Consider the following 16566-nt stretch of genomic DNA (forward strand, 5'->3'; position numbering starts at 1 on the left):
AGTGGGAAATTATACTGTGGGCTATCCGTGTGGGAAAGACGCGCTGTATAGTACGTGGCGCAGGAGTGTGTTAAATTTTGGTCTTATCCTATATTCCTATTCAAGTGGCACCTTTTTATTTTGGGGGAAAAAGTGCAAAATACTATTTTGTAGGCCCTCAAAAAGTTAAGTATTTACAATTTAGATATTATTTATAAAAGAAATAAAATACTAATAAGGTAGATGGATGCTAATTAAGAAAATTATTAAATATTTTGGATTTGTTTGATTTTTTTTTATTTGAACAAATTGGATTGAAAAACTAAATCAAAGAACTACAATTTTTGGTTTTGTGAATTTTGACAAAATTAGACTAGAGAAGAGTCCATACACGCTTAAATTCAAAATAGTACTAGTAATTAAAACAACATTTAACGTTTCAGTTCTAAAGAATAGTTAAAATTTCTGTCATATTATATTTTCAATTTTCTTCACATTCATTTACCAATTTCTTGCCGGATAATTGGCATTTCGCACCCTCAAATTACACCTCATTGGCACAATGCACCTTTAAATTAAAATAATAGAAGAATTACAAAAGGAAAAGGGTTCCTTCGACTCTACACCCGGTGAAAAACACCGGGTGGGTCTTCTGCTGCCACGTGTTCTTTTTTTTATTTTTCTAAAATCTCTAAAGGTAAACCCTAGCGGATAATCTATTATAAAATACAAAAAAAAGATACGTGGCAGCAGAAGACCCACCCGGTGTTTTTCACCGGGTGTAGGGTCGAACAAATCAAGGAAAAGGAAATATAATGAAAATTACAAAGAATTCTTTCTCAAGCTATTGGAAAAAAAGAAGAAACTATAAAAACTATAAAATTTAGGCCAAAAAGAATCCACAAGCTTGCTGTGGGGCGGGCTGTGGGCCGAACGGGCCTGGCCCGAATTTTGTTCATCACTAGCCTGCAAGTGTAGAATTGCACTAGGGTGCACTTTGCAAGGAAAATACAAATTGAAGGGCGCATTATGCTATTATTTTAATTTAATGGTGCATTGTGCCAATAATCTGTAATTTGAGGGTCCAAAATGCAAATTACCCATTTTCTGGTTTCATTTTGAGCAAGCTAAAAATCATTTTAACGAGAACCCATCTTCCTACGAAGCTTCTGCTGCATAAATCTCTCTCACTCCTCTGCCACCAAAACGAAACATCGCAGCAATTTCTTGCCGCATAAACAAACCCTATAACAATGGCGTTTTTCCCACCCCACATTTATCACTTTTTCCCTAGCAAAGAATACCAACCGTCGATTCAGTTTTGCTTTTTCTACCCATTAGATCTAATATGGCTGGAATGCTCCCCGGAGTTGAATCTGCGAGAAGAAGAAGGTTTCACCGGAGCTGTCTCGACAACAGTGGCGGCGACGGCGGATACGGCGGCGGAGGATCCACCAGGCGATCGTCGTTCTGTTTATACGTATCCAATTGCAATGAACTCATCGTCGGTTCACCCTCTTCAATGGTACTGAATAAAAAAAAAATCCCCAAATTAAATCCCAAAATTAGGGTTTTTGCTTATTAATTTTGAATTTAATTGTGTTGATGTTGACAAAATTAGGAGAGGAATTCCATAAGAAAGGGAGTGTTTGATGATGCGAAGCTTGATGCAGCGGCAAGTGAAGCCAAGAAAAGATTGGATCACAAGCTGCAAACACATTGGAAATCAGAAATCAAAAGGTAATTAATATTTTATTTTATTCAAGAACACTTTTTTATTTTTTATTTTTTATTTTTTATTTTTTATTTTTTATTTTTTATTTTTTATGAGTGAATGTTTAGTGATCGAAGAACCATTGAATTTCAGGAGCAAAGGGAAAGAGAAATCAAGCTCTGCTGAGGGGAGGCTAAAGTAACAGTGCAATTTACAAACAGATTGTAACAGGCAATTTACCCATAGTAATATTATTGTAAATATAATATTAGGATTTTTAAGAGAATAACGAGATTTGAATCTATTACCTCACGTGTTCATCGTTCGGTTTTCCTCCGCCAATCGACTCATTCTTTATTACATTAATTTTGATCTATAATCAGTTGTCTATCAACCAAATAAAATCCGAGTGACAATTTCAACCGTTTCAAGTAGTTTTTTTTTTTCCTTTAACCTAGATGTCCGAGCTTCGCTCGATTAATCCAGGGAGTAGAAGACCATCCTCCTCGTTCGTCTACTAGGTGACATTCGGATGTCGTCGCTGCGGAATTATGTTATAACTAACTCCTCATGCTTTGCAGCTGAGCCATATTAGTTGATTAAACAAGTAATTTATTAACTATCAAAGTTTACAATTGATAGGAAGAACTCTCTATTTTTTAAAGTATTAGGATGAAATAAAATGACTATTAATATAAACGAAACATAATGTTTTGAAACTCAAATAAAAAAGAGCTTCCGGTAATAACCAACAACCAACCTATTACACATTCGATAAACTAGGCCGTTATCCAATCCATAAGAATAGGGTTGATTATTTATAGTGTATATTACAATCACCCCTGAGATATAGTAAATTTATGAAAAAACTTCTCTTGTTTGAATAATTATATGTATCCCTCAATTATGTTTTTTTCTTACAATTCCACCTTTATGGTGTCAAATTGAATATAATCATCTAGATTTCATGAAATGTGCTCTAGTTTGTACTCGTTTTGTGTAAAAATACATTTTCTGATGCACCACAATCTGATATATACAAGCAAAAAATACATATTATGATCATCTTGGTTCAAAATGTGGAGTTCGAATGTGATAAGAAAGGTACAAAAGTGATAATATTCCATATAATCTCCAAGATTCAACCAAATTTGAACCGCAAATATGGACGTGTAAGAATATTTATAGTTGATGGGTAATTGTAATTACTCAAACAAGAGAGATGTTTTTTATAATTTGACCATACCTCATGGGTGGTTGTAATTTACCCTTATTTATATATTGATAAAAAAATGTTGATCAGGCTTGTTCGAAAGTGATCAATAACCGCAAGAGGGGAGGATTTCACCTTTATTTATCATCTTTACGAATTGCCTTTACAACGATTCCCACTTTCACTCTTTTACCTCGTCAAGTATACCATGGGATTTGGATACCATAGTAAGGATTTGCTGAATTGCAATGTGTGACAAACCCGACCAATAACACAATTGACGTCCCATACCCTACATAGGTCTCTTCTATATTAATGTATTTGGTTGATAACAATATAAATTCAATTTTTTTTTTATATTTGAACCAAGTATTGATATTAAAATCTAAAGATATATAATATTTTATATATAAAATAATAATAAGAATGAGATAATCAAAATTAGGACGGCAGGCCCCGTACGCACCTCATATACCTACCTTAGTCATTTTTCTCCATTTTCAACGAAACTTCTGCATTTGTATTTTAACTCTGCAGAAAAAAAAAAGTATGTAGCACTATTCTCAATTATTTTCAAATCCCTACCCCATAACTCATTTAATTTCCCCTGCCAGATTTTTTTCTAGAGAGAGATAATAAAAAATATATATATATTTTTTTTAATTGGTGATCATTTTCTGAATCTGTGGACTGTGATTGGGGGGGATTTGATTAAAATGGAGAGAATAGTGGTGGTGGTGGAAGAGGTGGAGGTAGCCAGAACCGCCCTCCAATGGGCGCTCGCCAACATCCTCCGGTACGGCGACGTTGTTACTCTCCTTCACGTCTATCCGGCGGCGTCATCCAAAAATAAGAAGAAGCTCCGCCGCCTCCGCCTCAAGGGCTTCCAGTTATCCCTCTCCTTCAGTAATATCTGCGACGCCTTTCCCAACGTACGCCCAATCTCTCTCTCTCTCTCTCTCTCTCTATACATATATCTATCTTTCTCTCTCTAGGTTACTGAAATTGGTTTGGCGGATGCAGACGAAGACTGAGATTGTTGTGACGGAAGGCGACCAGGACGGACGGAGAATTGCCGCCGTCGTTAGAGAGATCGGCGCCTCCACTCTTGTATTGGGGCTTCATGATCGGAGCTTCCTCTACAGGTAATTTTCCATTTGGTAACTCTTTTTTTTTTTTTTATTCTTAATTTATGTTTTAATTTTTTAATTAGCGCAAATTCATCTCATAAATTCAATTGGGTAAATTACGAAAAACCCCCTAAACATAGATTAAATTACAAAAACCCCTTATGTTTGTTTCTATCTTAAACCAACTACTTTTTCAGTTTTTTTAATTCCAGAGAATAGACTTTACACAATTTCAGATATTTTCTTTCATTTCTCACATGTTTAACAGAAAATATAATAGACTAAATGCATTTTCTATTGAAAACCTCGATCAACAGTTAATCAGAGGGAAATTTTGGTTATTACGGATAAGTGAAAGTATTTTTCGTTATTTAGCATAAGTTCAGGGGTTTTTCCGTAATTTACCCTCCAAAATTTTCACAAACTAGCCCTAGGAACTCACCATTAGGATTGTGTATCAAGTGATGTTTCACTACTTTAATTTAATTAATTAATTAATAAATTATGAGTGTTACATCATATATGGTCAGTCAACAGTCAGCATTCTTTTAAAAATAATAAAATAAAAAAAGACCCCCATTTCTGCAGACTGCAAGCTCTTTCCTGTTTGTCTTTTACTGTTTGTGTATTTATTCATTCATTCCATTAGTCAGTTTTGAGCATATTCTTTTATTCTTCTTTCTTTCTTAATGAAACTTTTATTAGTATAATGACTGCTGATGTAAGTTGATTAATAAAGTCAAATTACGGAAAAACCACTCTTGTTTGGGTAATTACAACCACTCCCTCAACTATGTATTGTCTTACGAAAACCCGCTCTTTCAGGAGGTAGATTTGACACCCTAAGTGTGGACGTCTAAGTGTGGACGTGTAAGACAATATTTTGCTGTGGGTGGTTATAATTACCTAAACATGAGGGATTTTTTCGTAATTGACCTTACACCAGCGTTAATCGTCTTAATGAAAACTGAAATGTTAATTGTTGGTTCTATTATTATTATTATGCTTGAGTATACTTTTGTTATAGCGTAAGAAAAGCTAGTTTTTAGTTAACAGTCACTTTCGTTAACCTGTTTATATTGCCTTAAATCGAATAAGAACAAGCTCAACGTAAATCTGTATTTACATATGGAGTAAAAGAGAGTTCCGAACGGAGGTATTATAGTAATAACTGACAACAGGACACACGGAAGTTTGTTTGTTTGTTATATTTCAAAGTCTGATTAAATCGACTGTTTATTGTGCTGGACCATATTTTTATTAACGCATACCGAATATTATTCGATAAAATTCATGACGCGCAGGTTGATAAATCTCCAAAACAATAGTACGAGGAATATTAATTGTAAGGTTCTTGCAATTAAGGAGCCAACTACTAGCGTGGTGGCATCGAGAACTATTTCGGTTTCGACTACGATGGATTTCTCACAAATTGAAGTATCTGTACTTAGGTAAGTAAACCGCGTTCATATCGTTTTAGTTCGATTATACTGCTAATTAAAATTATTGCAATTAATTTTGATTATCGAAAACGGTGCTGCAGCGTACCGGAAGTTCCTCCGACGAAGATTCCTTATCAATTATGTCCCGACCCGACTGCTATAATTTGGAGATCGAGGCCATCAAGAACAATGAAATCAAGTTCATGAAACCAAATTAATTTTACTTTTTAATAAACTTTTTTTTCCCATAAATTTACTATATGAATGAGTTTGTATTTTTAATTTGAAAAAACGAATATTCTCATAAATATATAATTTTCTTTTGTAAACTGTAGAGGCCTGTTTGATGTTTGCATATTGTTTTCCTATTCAAAAACTATACTTGGACTAAATTACAATAACACCCCTATACATTAGTTAATTGTTAGAGAACCCAGAATTTTCTTATATTTACCAAAAATAGATAATTATTAAAATAAAAAAGAAAATCTCCCTGGATATTTTATTTATTTCGTTTATCACTTTTCCTATAAAAGTTTTGTTATTAAAATGATAATTAATATATGTCGAATATGATATCGTTTAATTACTATATTTCACTACTGACAAAATTTAATTTATTACTTATATATGTATATATAAATATTTATTTATATATATTTATTTAATTATTTTTTTTGTCCAAAAAAAAAAAAAAAGAAATAATAAAAAAGAAAGAGAACCATCAAAATGATGGAGGGTGGGACCCAGGCTTCCCACCTGCCTACCTTGGTGATTTCTCCATTTGCTTCCATCCAATATTCTACCATACTCTTATTTATCAAAGAATTTTCTGCTACCATAAAATAAATAAATCATTATTGTAACTATAGTGACAGCCTTTTTTTTCTGCCTGGCTTGGAATTTTCCTCGAAAGTACCAGATACTAGGGAAGAATTTAAAAAAAAAAAAAAAAGACAAGTCTTTTTATGGGATGATATCTGTCTGAATCTGTGGTATTCATCAATGGCGGGTATGCTACCTGGAGTTGAATCTGCAAGAAGAAGAAGATTCCATAACAGCAGTAATCTCACCTCTCATGAGCTGTCTTCCACTACTTATTCCACCTGGCGCTCTTACACAACCACCACCACCCATCACTTTCATTCTAATTCTTCCAACACGGTACTACATAATTAATTATATACACATGTGTGTGTGTGTGTGTGTGTAAATTGATTTTAATGGTACTTACAAATGAAATGAGCAGAGGAGTTCATTAATAAGGCAGCAGGGATTGTGTGATGACGATAGCAGGCTTAGTGCAGCTGCTATACTGGCCAAGAAGAGGTTGGATCAGAGGCTTCATTTACCACACACCCACAGGTGTGTCTGTGTTTTTTATCAAGAATATTATTATTGGTATATAATTATAAAAAGTAAAGAATTTTGTGCCTGATCATTAAATCATGTAAGTAATTATAAATTGGTTTATTTTGGACGAGTTTAGTTAAATTTCAAATATAATAAGCATTAAAATAATTTATAGAGATGTATATAATTTGAATTTTGGCCATGATTAAAATAATTTTATTTGATTTATTAATTAACAGAATAGATCAATTCAGAAGTACGAATACTGATCATGAGCAAGAGAGGCCGACTCGATCTTCGATTAATAATAGGCCGGCGACGAATTTGCAAGATGATAATCAAGTTCCTAATAGATTGAAGAGAAGTGGATCGAAGAGGTTGAATTGGTTGAAGTTGAGCTGGAAATCGTCGGAGCAAGACGAGTGTGCGGTGTGCTTGGAGCAGTTCGTCAAGGCAGCCGGCGGCGGAACCCTAATGCAGGTGCCGTGCGGGCATAGGTTCCACACCAACTGCTTGATGCCGTGGTTGGAGGCCAATGCTCACTGCCCTTGTTGTAGAATGGAAATCCCTTCTTTAAAATAATGTAATTGAATATATAAATAAATAATATAAGAACGACGTCTCGATGGCAAAATTGTAATTTCGGGTGTCGCATGTTGTTGCCCCTCCATCGTCCTGTTTCAGTTTTAAATGCAATAACTTTCCAGATACAACATTTTTTCGTCTTCTTACTTCGCTCGAATTTTTACTTTTTACGATTCGACGAACAACTCAGCCGAATTTTAATAATTACACGAACACTTAAAATATATATTATAAAATTCATCATCTAAGATAGGGAAAAGATCTCCATTACCATTATTATTCATCAATGTTATTAAAAAATCGACATAAGTTTGTCTTCTTCACAAGTTGTTGAATCAAAACAAGTGGTATTAGTTGCTTTAAAGCTGTGGAAATTCTATCTTTTAAGGTTCCCACCAATGTAATAATTCACAATTTCTTGTCTTCTAAGTGGGACCAAATTCTTGTGTATCTATATTGCATGATTGGTCATTCATTCCCTTCTTTGTTACTTTTTATCACAATAATTATATCCATTATTGATTGATTAATACGATAAATTTCAATTTTACGAATAATTCACTAGAAATAAAATCTTCAATGGGCTCAATTTGACAAGTTTGGGCAGAACTCTTCAATTTGGGCCTCGAATGGGCGAAAAACAAGTTTAGAACAAACGGTGTTAAGATCAAATATCTGACAACTAAGGGCCATATTGAGACAAACTTTCAAGTGTAGGGGGGCAAATCGATGCAATCGAGAGTAGAAGGGGGTAAAGTGATACCGAGTCAAAGTACTAGGGGGAAAAGCGAAATTTGCCCTTATTTTTTTTTACCTTTTCCCCAATTAAAGTCCAGTATTGAAACGATGTTAATTAGGAGGCCCAGGCCCAACATTAGCAGGCCCGAAATGAAACATCGGCCCGAAAAAAAGGAAAAGCTAAACGACGTCGTTTTATCTAACTCAACATTTTAAAAACTCAACGGCTAGTTCCAATCACACCTCACAAAATTCAAAAATTTCTTATACCAAAGCCCTTCCCTCCTCATAAACTGGAGCTGAATCAAAATCTCCGACAAAAAATAAAAATAAAATAAAAATTCCCAAAATCAAGACAAGAAAAGGGTTTCAATTAACAATGGTGTACACGTACACACCCACAAATTACACGTCACTGCAGGACTCGATCACCTCAATTTGCAGGAACGTTCTGCCGTTCTCTTTCAAGAAGAGGCGGCGGCCCCTACCGATTTCCGATTCAGATCAATATTTGTCGAATAAGCAGTCCGATAATCTGAAATGGCAGCAAGATTCGTTCCACAAGATTCTTAATTTAACGGGCCTCTGTAAAGAAGGTATTGTTGTCGAAAACGAGGTCTCTGCTTTCAGAATACACCTCCTCGAAACCCTAATTGCATCGCCCCTTGATCAAGAGCCCACACCGATATTAAGGGATAAGCTGATCTTTTTGAAGGTCAGTGAGTGAGTGAGTGAGCTGAGTTAACTCGTTTTTGATTTTTCTGTTTTTCCGATATAGTTTGTGAATTCCGTAGCTGATGCACTTGTAGTAGTCAATTATTTCTTTGTTCCATTTTGGTTAAGTTAGTGTATGAGTCACTTATAAGCTTGGAAAAGTACTTATAAGTAAGCCTATTAGTTGGAAAAGTACTTATAAGTTAGTGTATCAGTCACTTATAAGCTTGGAAAAGTACTTGTTAGTTGGAACCTTTTTTTTTTTTTTTGCTTTTTTTTATTTATAATTTTGCGGGTTTGATCGGAAACTCGAAATAATGGTCCCACTTTGAAATTAGCTTTTAATTTTTGTGGGTTTTTCATTTTTCCGCAATTTTTAGGAGTTACTCTACGCGAAATGCATTTCCGAAGAAGAGTATCATGCATCGAAGAGGCCCTTATTACAGAGGCTTGCTGTTCAAGGAGCCGAGATCGATGCAAGAGATGTAATACTCGGGGCACAAAAAGAGACTTCAACCGAAGAATGGTCTGTAATCGATTTGAAGGATGACAAAAGCTCGATTGACCGAGAGATTTTAGCCTCAAAGAACAACAAGAAAGGTAGTTCAACAATCAAGAAAATGAAGGGTGCTGTATCAGCTTTCGGTTTCGCGTCACCGCTTAAGAATGGAAAGTTGAAGGAGACTAATGTAAATAACGAGGGCGACGAAATTCTTCGGAAAAAAGATCGGAAAGTAGACACTAGTATTAAAAGAAGTGAGCTCGAGTATTCGACAGAAAACCCTTTCTGGAACGGTGGCTTAAATGATGATAAAGAAAACGGGTCGAAGTCCATTCTCATGGTCGAGAGCTTGGATGAGAAGCAAAGTCTTGGTAGTGACAAGACGAAACGGAAACCGTTTAGGACAATTTTTCAAAGAGAGCAAGAAAAACGTGGTAGTTTTGGTAACGATAATGTTACGGTTCTTGATGAGAGAGAAAAAGGCAAGATAGGGAAGATAGTGTCGATATTTGATGGATTTAAGAAATGGACGAAAATTGATTCAGAGTACGAGAGAGATGAATTGTCTATCAATGAGAAACGGGATGAAGCAAGTTATCATTATGAAGGCAAGCTTGTTTCCAACCCTATCGGAGAAGGGCCGGATACAAAGCAAATCAAGAGGAAATTGCATCCGAATGGCGCTCCAACTGATTTCTTTGTCGATAAGGTCAAGAATTTTACGCATTAACTTCCTTAAATTTCTCGGTATGTTTAATTGGTGCTTATGTTTTTCATTCTTCGTGAATTTTTTTTTTGTAGGTTTTGGGAGAGAGAATAAAGGAGGAGCTATCGCGAATCCAAACAGAACTCGGTGCGAAAAGTCCAAATGTTTATCTAACGTAAGCGTTCCTTGTCGGAGTTGTATAATTAATGTATTATGGTTGAGGTTTTTGTCACGATATATATGAATTAAGCAGACGTGTAATTTATTTTACACAGGGATGATGAAATCGAGACCATCTCAACTAGGATTCCAGTTGACAAAGCAGACCTGAATAAGTATTTTCCCAAGTAAGAACTTCAAATATATAATTTTCTTTTCATGCAAGAAAATCAAGTTCGGAAACGACATATATCAGACGAAGAAGCTTGAATAGCTCTTGTTCTTTTTTGGACAATTTCAGATCATGGTGCGATGAATACGGCGACATTGTCTTAGATGTTGTTAGGAAAGAATTCGAGTACCACATGAGAGAAACGGGAAATTCGCGAAGTAGAGCAGGTAAGCAGAAGCACAAAACATTCGATTATGAAAACTCGGATCCAAATCTGCACTGTAAGAACCGCAAACAAGCAGCATTCTCTTTAAAGAATGGTCAGAACTCTAGCAAAATCTGAGGATGTTATATTATTAACCTCGGATTGAATTTGTACATGTGATGAATTAATTTATTTAGTTATCTTGTACCGTTTTAATTTCAGTACTCTGATTTTTCTTTACAAATTGCATTGGATATCAAAACCAGACATAATAAACGGGAGGTCGACACAAGAATTACCTAGGAACGAACACAAATGTCTGTTTTATCGCAGTTTCATGTTTATCACTGTAAACAAGAGCCCAAGTTACAAACATGCGTAAATAAACCTAATATCTCATCGCCACTTTGGGGGACCGAGAAACGGAAAAGTGAAAATCCCCATCAAAGGCGGAAATGCTAAAGCGTACGAGCGATTTTCCCTAATCTATGTATATATTTATGTGAACAAGAAAACAAATATGAATTTCGAGCAAAGGCCGGAAAGCAATTACAATTGTTATTGTTCATAACACAATATAGGTATATAGTTCTTTTCTTTTTTCCTCTCTTTCCTTGCAGCATCCACCAATTAATTTCCCTACCGAATTGAGATTCGGGTATTCGACACGAAATGGTGAGAGTGGAGTGGGGGCAATTTCTCTTGAATAAATGATATAATTTATTCCATTAAAAATACAACTCTTTGAATCAAATTGTTATATACAAAAATTTAACCAACTGAAGACAATCTTTAGTTTGAAGTAGATCCCTCCGTGAAACCCTCGCGTACATCTCCCCTGCAGAGTGGGCACACACTGAAACACCAGACGAGAACAAGACATTAATTACAATTGGAAACACACACATACATAAATATATGTGTATAGTGAATGTATCTTTAGTCACGTACCCGTGTATCTCTTTAAGCCACTTATCCACACACGACATGTGAAACTCATGGTGGCATGGGAGAATTCGTATTTTATCTCCATCCTCGTACTCAGCCAGACAAATGTAACACCTGCACCCACAATTTCTTGATTAGCCAGCAAATTTTTTTTTTAATAATAATAACTTAGTCATTTGATATCAAAATTGGGGAAATTAGAAAGATAGGGCCACAAAATGATTGGTATGCTACGAGTTTTCATTATGGAGTGTTAATTACTAAAAGCCAAAAATCCGGATTTTTCCACTCGTTATCCAAGAATATTTCTATTCGTCTTTTTAACTTCCGACATATAGTTCACCCTAAGTACGAGAAGTTTTTTCAATTAAAGAAGGCAGGAGAAAACGTACTGTGAAACATCACTTGCAGTTTCCGATGTTTCTGTCTGACCGTGAGTCTTCACTGGAAAAGAGTCAACAACTGACTCTGGAGCTGGAAGTGAGACCATAGACAAGGAAAGTGACATGGGCTGTTGATGAATTTGATCGAGTACCTGAATATGCACAGTATTAACAATATACCAAAAGTCACGATTACTCAAAAAGGACGAAAACTGCTTATATAGAGAGGAGGCAGGAAAAAAAATTCCATGAATTTCAGTTGTGTTTTTAAGGGTCTTGAACATTAATTGACTTATGCATTAAAAAAGTAAGTCACTGGACTCGGTGTTTTTAAGAATCTTGAAAATGATTTTCTTATTCATGGCAAAATGGGCGAGAAAATTTGAGAAAATCATGCTTTGTAATCAACACTGGTTACTAGATTTCTCTTGTAACATTCAGCAAAATCAGATCATTTTACGCCGACTATCAAGAAAAATACCTCAAACAATGCTTCAGCCAGCATGACTATTCTAGAAATGCCAGCACGTGCCCCCGATTCCTCAACTGATGAACTTGTCTGGCACGAGCATGAGCCATCACTATGTAATCCCGTCGGACAGACTGTAGATGTATGGTCGGTTGAATCAATACTTCCTCGAAGTCTTCCCCATATCTATATACAATGAATAATTAATTACTGGCCATGCAAATGCAATAAAAACCGTAAAAAAAAAAAAAAAAGAAAGAGTTGTACCTCAGATCTTGAATTCCATCTTTGCTCACTGCTTGGAGTTCTACTGTCATGAGATCTTAAATCTCCTCCATTCTCGTCATTATTAAGGAAACCACCGCTAAAATCAAGAAGCCATCTCTCATGGGATCTCAAATGATCAGAATCGCCGGGTGAAAACAAAAGGGTTCTTGAATCCCTCCTTGAACTGCGTCTCGAGAAAGCATCCCAAAATAATCTCCTACTGTTCCTTCTTGCCTCACGGCTGCTTATGTCAGCAGAATTAGTGAGTAAACCGTTCGAGGATATACTCACCACATCGACATGCAGAAGGCTCCCATCTTGCCTGCTTTGATCCCTCTCCGACACTACAAACCCTAAACCCGAAGGCGTTTCCTCATGAACGGCGTCGTCTCTACGCAAGTGATAATCTCCAGGTGAATCGGAAACAAAAGAAGACGACCCAAATTCGGAATTAGAGAAATCGACTTCTTCAGAGACATTGTTTTCTACTGAAACTTCGTCCAACAAAGATTCTCGAAGACCATTGCGATACACAGTGCTAGAATTATTGTGCCCTTCACCACTGGGCATTTCATTCGAAGAAACGCCATGTGGCGATGGTTGATGTGCATAGGAAGTACTAGCAGTTTCATTACCTCTGGAGTTATGAACTGGAGCAACTAACTCCCTACTATCAAACAACCATTTTCCTTTATTACCAGGCTCGAGATTGCTTGCACCAGATTCAGGAGCTGGATTCTCATTAGCAGACAAACCTCTCGCAGATGAGACCACACTTTCAGGTTTAGTGCTGATCCGATTATCCCCATTGTTATCGGACAAATTGGACTTTTTTCTTCGGAATTTTAATTTCTGTTGACGGGCACGTTCTGCAGAATTTACCAGTAATTCAGCTGGATAATCGTCCATCTACAGAAAAGAAAATGACAGCACAAATTAACACCCGATAACATTTATTCTTGCGAAACGCAGTAAGAACAAGGAATAAAGATTAGCCCTTTCTATTCAAGATAACAGAGAAATTTCCTATCGGGATTATCTTAAAAAAAGAGAAATACAAAGAAAAAAGTTGCCATTAATTTTTCTATGACATCGGTGCTCTGATGCAGTTATATTTGCTAATGTGCTATAAGAGCACACAAGGCCAACTGACTCTAAAATCAACTCAAGTTAGACGAATACATTACGATAGTCATAGTGTTCGCCCTGTCAAATATGCGCTACCAAATATTTAATCAACGGCCCTTCTTTCACAATAAGCTCAATAGTCGATACATTACGAATTAGTAAATGTAATGATTTCTAAGCTACTTAAAACACCTGCTGACAACGCCGTTGGTTTTATTTAGTAACACAACGAACATATTTTGCATTTATTCCACTTCAAGAACTCGAAGGGAAAAAGATTATCAGCACCGATCGTCAAAATTCTTCCTGTGCAAAATCACATCAATCGGAAAATGACGATTTACGCAATCAATAACCTTGTGTTTTAAATAATCAAATTCACATTATTATGATCACATAATCCCACATTCCCACCATATAAATTCTAAACCATTTCAGAAACTCGGAATCGATCTCCCTATCACATCATTTTTATACTTAATTAATAGTTACATAATTGAAACATCCTTCACCCCCAAAATCCAGTCATTAAAAAATCTAACGGTGGCGCAATCAATCAAAACTTTCAAAAATTGATAATTCCTCAATAAAAAAAAAAATCAGCCCTAAATCATACACCGGAGAAACGGAAAAAGGGGGAAAAAACAATGAAATCGAGGATCCTAACATATCATAACAATCAAAACACACCTCGCGAGATGAGGAGGCACCGCAGAAGAGATAAGAGGAGATACTCCGCCTGATCGTGGGGCGGCGGCGTTGACGAGGAGGGTCGGAGACCGTCGTCCGGCTGATGCCCGAGCCCATTTTCCGATGATTATTCTCCTCCTTTTCTCTTCTCCGAACAGAGAAAGAGAAGAAATAGGGATTGCTATCTGTGCATATATATAAAGTATGTATGTATATATATATATCGAACCCTTTGTTGTGTATGGCAATGGTTGAGGAACGAAGGTGAAGAAAAATGGCGATAATTAAAAATGGAGGGCTGTGTGTTTGTGTGTGTAAAGACACGGCTGAAAGGTGAGAGGTCTGTGTATTATCATTTTTTTATTATTATTTTTTATTTTTTTATTTTTAAATTACGAAAACAAGCGAAAACGAAAAGTACTTATCATACGAATGTGAAATATTTTGTATTTTATTTTTTATTCACAATTAAATAAATAAATAAATAAATAATGCGAAACATTACCTTTGTATCTGTCAATATTGACCTTAAATTCATGATTATTATACATAATATTTTCGTATTTTTTATTTATTATATATATAAATTATTTGATATTTTTGTGAGTAAAAATTATTTGGTATTATTCCCTTAAAAAAATGCACTTGGTATAAGACGTCTACTACTTGTTTCATGTAGAGGTGAAAACTAGACACGTGTCACATCGTAATTAGTGATTTCGAAGAAAAAAAATACAAAAAAGAAAATAGAAAAAAATACAAAATTTAACCCTCTATAGTGTAAGTTAACAGTAATATTGATATTATGAGCAAAATTAGTTTTGCAAATTAATATCAAAACGCAAATCGGAATCTCATGTACATTTAGTCGAAAAAAGCAGAAGAGAAAATCAGAAACCGAAATTTCGGAATTCGAAACAAAAAAAAAAAATTATTCCAAAATCGAAACTTTTGACTGATTTGACCTTCATTCATCGTGTTATCTCTCTCTCTTTCGTTCGCTCCTACTCGCTCTTTCTGGTACATCCAAGTTACAACTATTTGGTCGTTTTTCGACTTTTTTCCTTTTAATAAATGATTATTATTGATTTATTTATTGGGCTTCTTTGGGTACTTGGTTCTTATGTTTCTCTGATTTTATAAATACGTCAATGGGCTTCGTTAATTGTTTTTCTTAAGGCTTCTGGGTTTTCATTCTCGGCCCTCATATGGAATTAATTTATTGGGCTTCTTCAGTATATTATATAAGAACACTAACTAAAGAAACATAATTCCAAGCTACAAAAAAAATACCATCGAAAATTCAAAATTTGTATAAATACTCACAAAAATAATACTATTATTGATATTATAAATATAATTTTTGTAATATTTCTTGAAAATTATTCAAAAATGGGAATCGGCGATAAAATAATCAAAGAAATGGAAATCAATTTTTTCGTTGTTTCAAATCAAAAGAATAAAATCGGAATCCGCAAAACTTTAGAAACTCCGTTTCAATTCTCATCCTTAGACCAGACGAATAAATTCAAATTAGTAAACACAAACGACCGACCCTCGTTAGGAGAGTTCGTACCTGGTATCTACTATTAGAGTCAATGTTTGGGGTTCAAATCCTGCTCCCTCCCGTATTTCGATTCCCCAATTTGTAATCGGAAATGACGAAAATAACCCTTTTGGCCAGAAGAGAAAGCAGTAACATGTTTTGCGGTGCACCGCAATTTGAGGTTAGTTCACATCATATTTGACCCAAACAAAAAGGGCCAAATTGAACACAGAATAGTGTCAGAAGGACTAATTAGTGAGTGCAGGGGCAATTGCATATGCAATAAATTATGTGGAACATGCTTGTCTTTCAAATCATTTCCCCTATGGTTATGTTCTTATCATCTCATATTATATATATATATATATATATATATATATATATATGTCTGAAGTCATTAATCCTTGCATTGGATTTTTCACATGAAACATCATCATTTTAATTAGGGTAAATAACTAAAAACCCCTAGATTTAGGCTAAATAACGGAAAACACCTCCACCTATTCGTAATTACCAAAAACCT

General features: G+C 35.2%; 4 protein-coding genes across 4 annotated transcripts; 3 read left to right on the plus strand and 1 right to left on the minus strand.

Moving 5' to 3' along the window:
* Positions 1 to 1186: 1186 nt before the first annotated feature.
* Positions 1187 to 7544, plus strand: LOC105960622 (uncharacterized). The gene is made up of 6 exons (XM_088825525.1): positions 1187 to 1504; positions 1601 to 1719; positions 1847 to 1892; positions 6328 to 6642; positions 6728 to 6843; positions 7071 to 7544. The coding sequence occupies exons 1-6, from the start codon at positions 1328 to 1330 to the stop codon at positions 7411 to 7413; spliced, it is 1116 nt and encodes a 371-aa protein (XP_088681651.1). The 5' UTR covers positions 1187 to 1327; the 3' UTR covers positions 7414 to 7544.
* LOC105960650 (Adenine nucleotide alpha hydrolases-like superfamily protein) lies at positions 3358 to 5807 on the plus strand. Its single transcript, XM_012984835.2, has 4 exons — positions 3358 to 3838; positions 3930 to 4051; positions 5341 to 5487; positions 5580 to 5807. The coding sequence occupies exons 1-4, from the start codon at positions 3623 to 3625 to the stop codon at positions 5683 to 5685; spliced, it is 591 nt and encodes a 196-aa protein (XP_012840289.2). The 5' UTR covers positions 3358 to 3622; the 3' UTR covers positions 5686 to 5807.
* An 859-nt stretch (positions 7545 to 8403) lies between the features above and the next one.
* On the plus strand, positions 8404 to 10856 carry LOC105960651 (uncharacterized). The gene is made up of 5 exons (XM_012984836.2): positions 8404 to 8869; positions 9249 to 10079; positions 10172 to 10251; positions 10352 to 10423; positions 10537 to 10856. Exons 1-5 carry the CDS (start codon positions 8534 to 8536, stop codon positions 10748 to 10750), a joined length of 1533 nt encoding a protein of 510 aa, XP_012840290.2. The 5' UTR covers positions 8404 to 8533; the 3' UTR covers positions 10751 to 10856.
* Positions 10857 to 11299: 443 nt separating this feature from the next.
* LOC105960652 (uncharacterized) lies at positions 11300 to 14917 on the minus strand. The gene is made up of 6 exons (XM_012984838.2): positions 14498 to 14917; positions 12680 to 13588; positions 12425 to 12598; positions 11953 to 12095; positions 11564 to 11674; positions 11300 to 11468 (listed from the first exon to the last, which is right to left on the minus strand). The coding sequence occupies exons 1-6, from the start codon at positions 14612 to 14614 to the stop codon at positions 11405 to 11407; spliced, it is 1518 nt and encodes a 505-aa protein (XP_012840292.2). The 5' UTR covers positions 14615 to 14917; the 3' UTR covers positions 11300 to 11404.
* Between the last annotated feature and the right edge of the window lie 1649 nt (positions 14918 to 16566).

Source organism: Erythranthe guttata, chromosome 11, assembly GCF_056151865.1.
Source record: "Erythranthe guttata isolate IM_541 chromosome 11, IM_541, whole genome shotgun sequence".
In the NCBI taxonomy this organism is placed as follows: domain Eukaryota; kingdom Viridiplantae; phylum Streptophyta; class Magnoliopsida; order Lamiales; family Phrymaceae; genus Erythranthe; species Erythranthe guttata.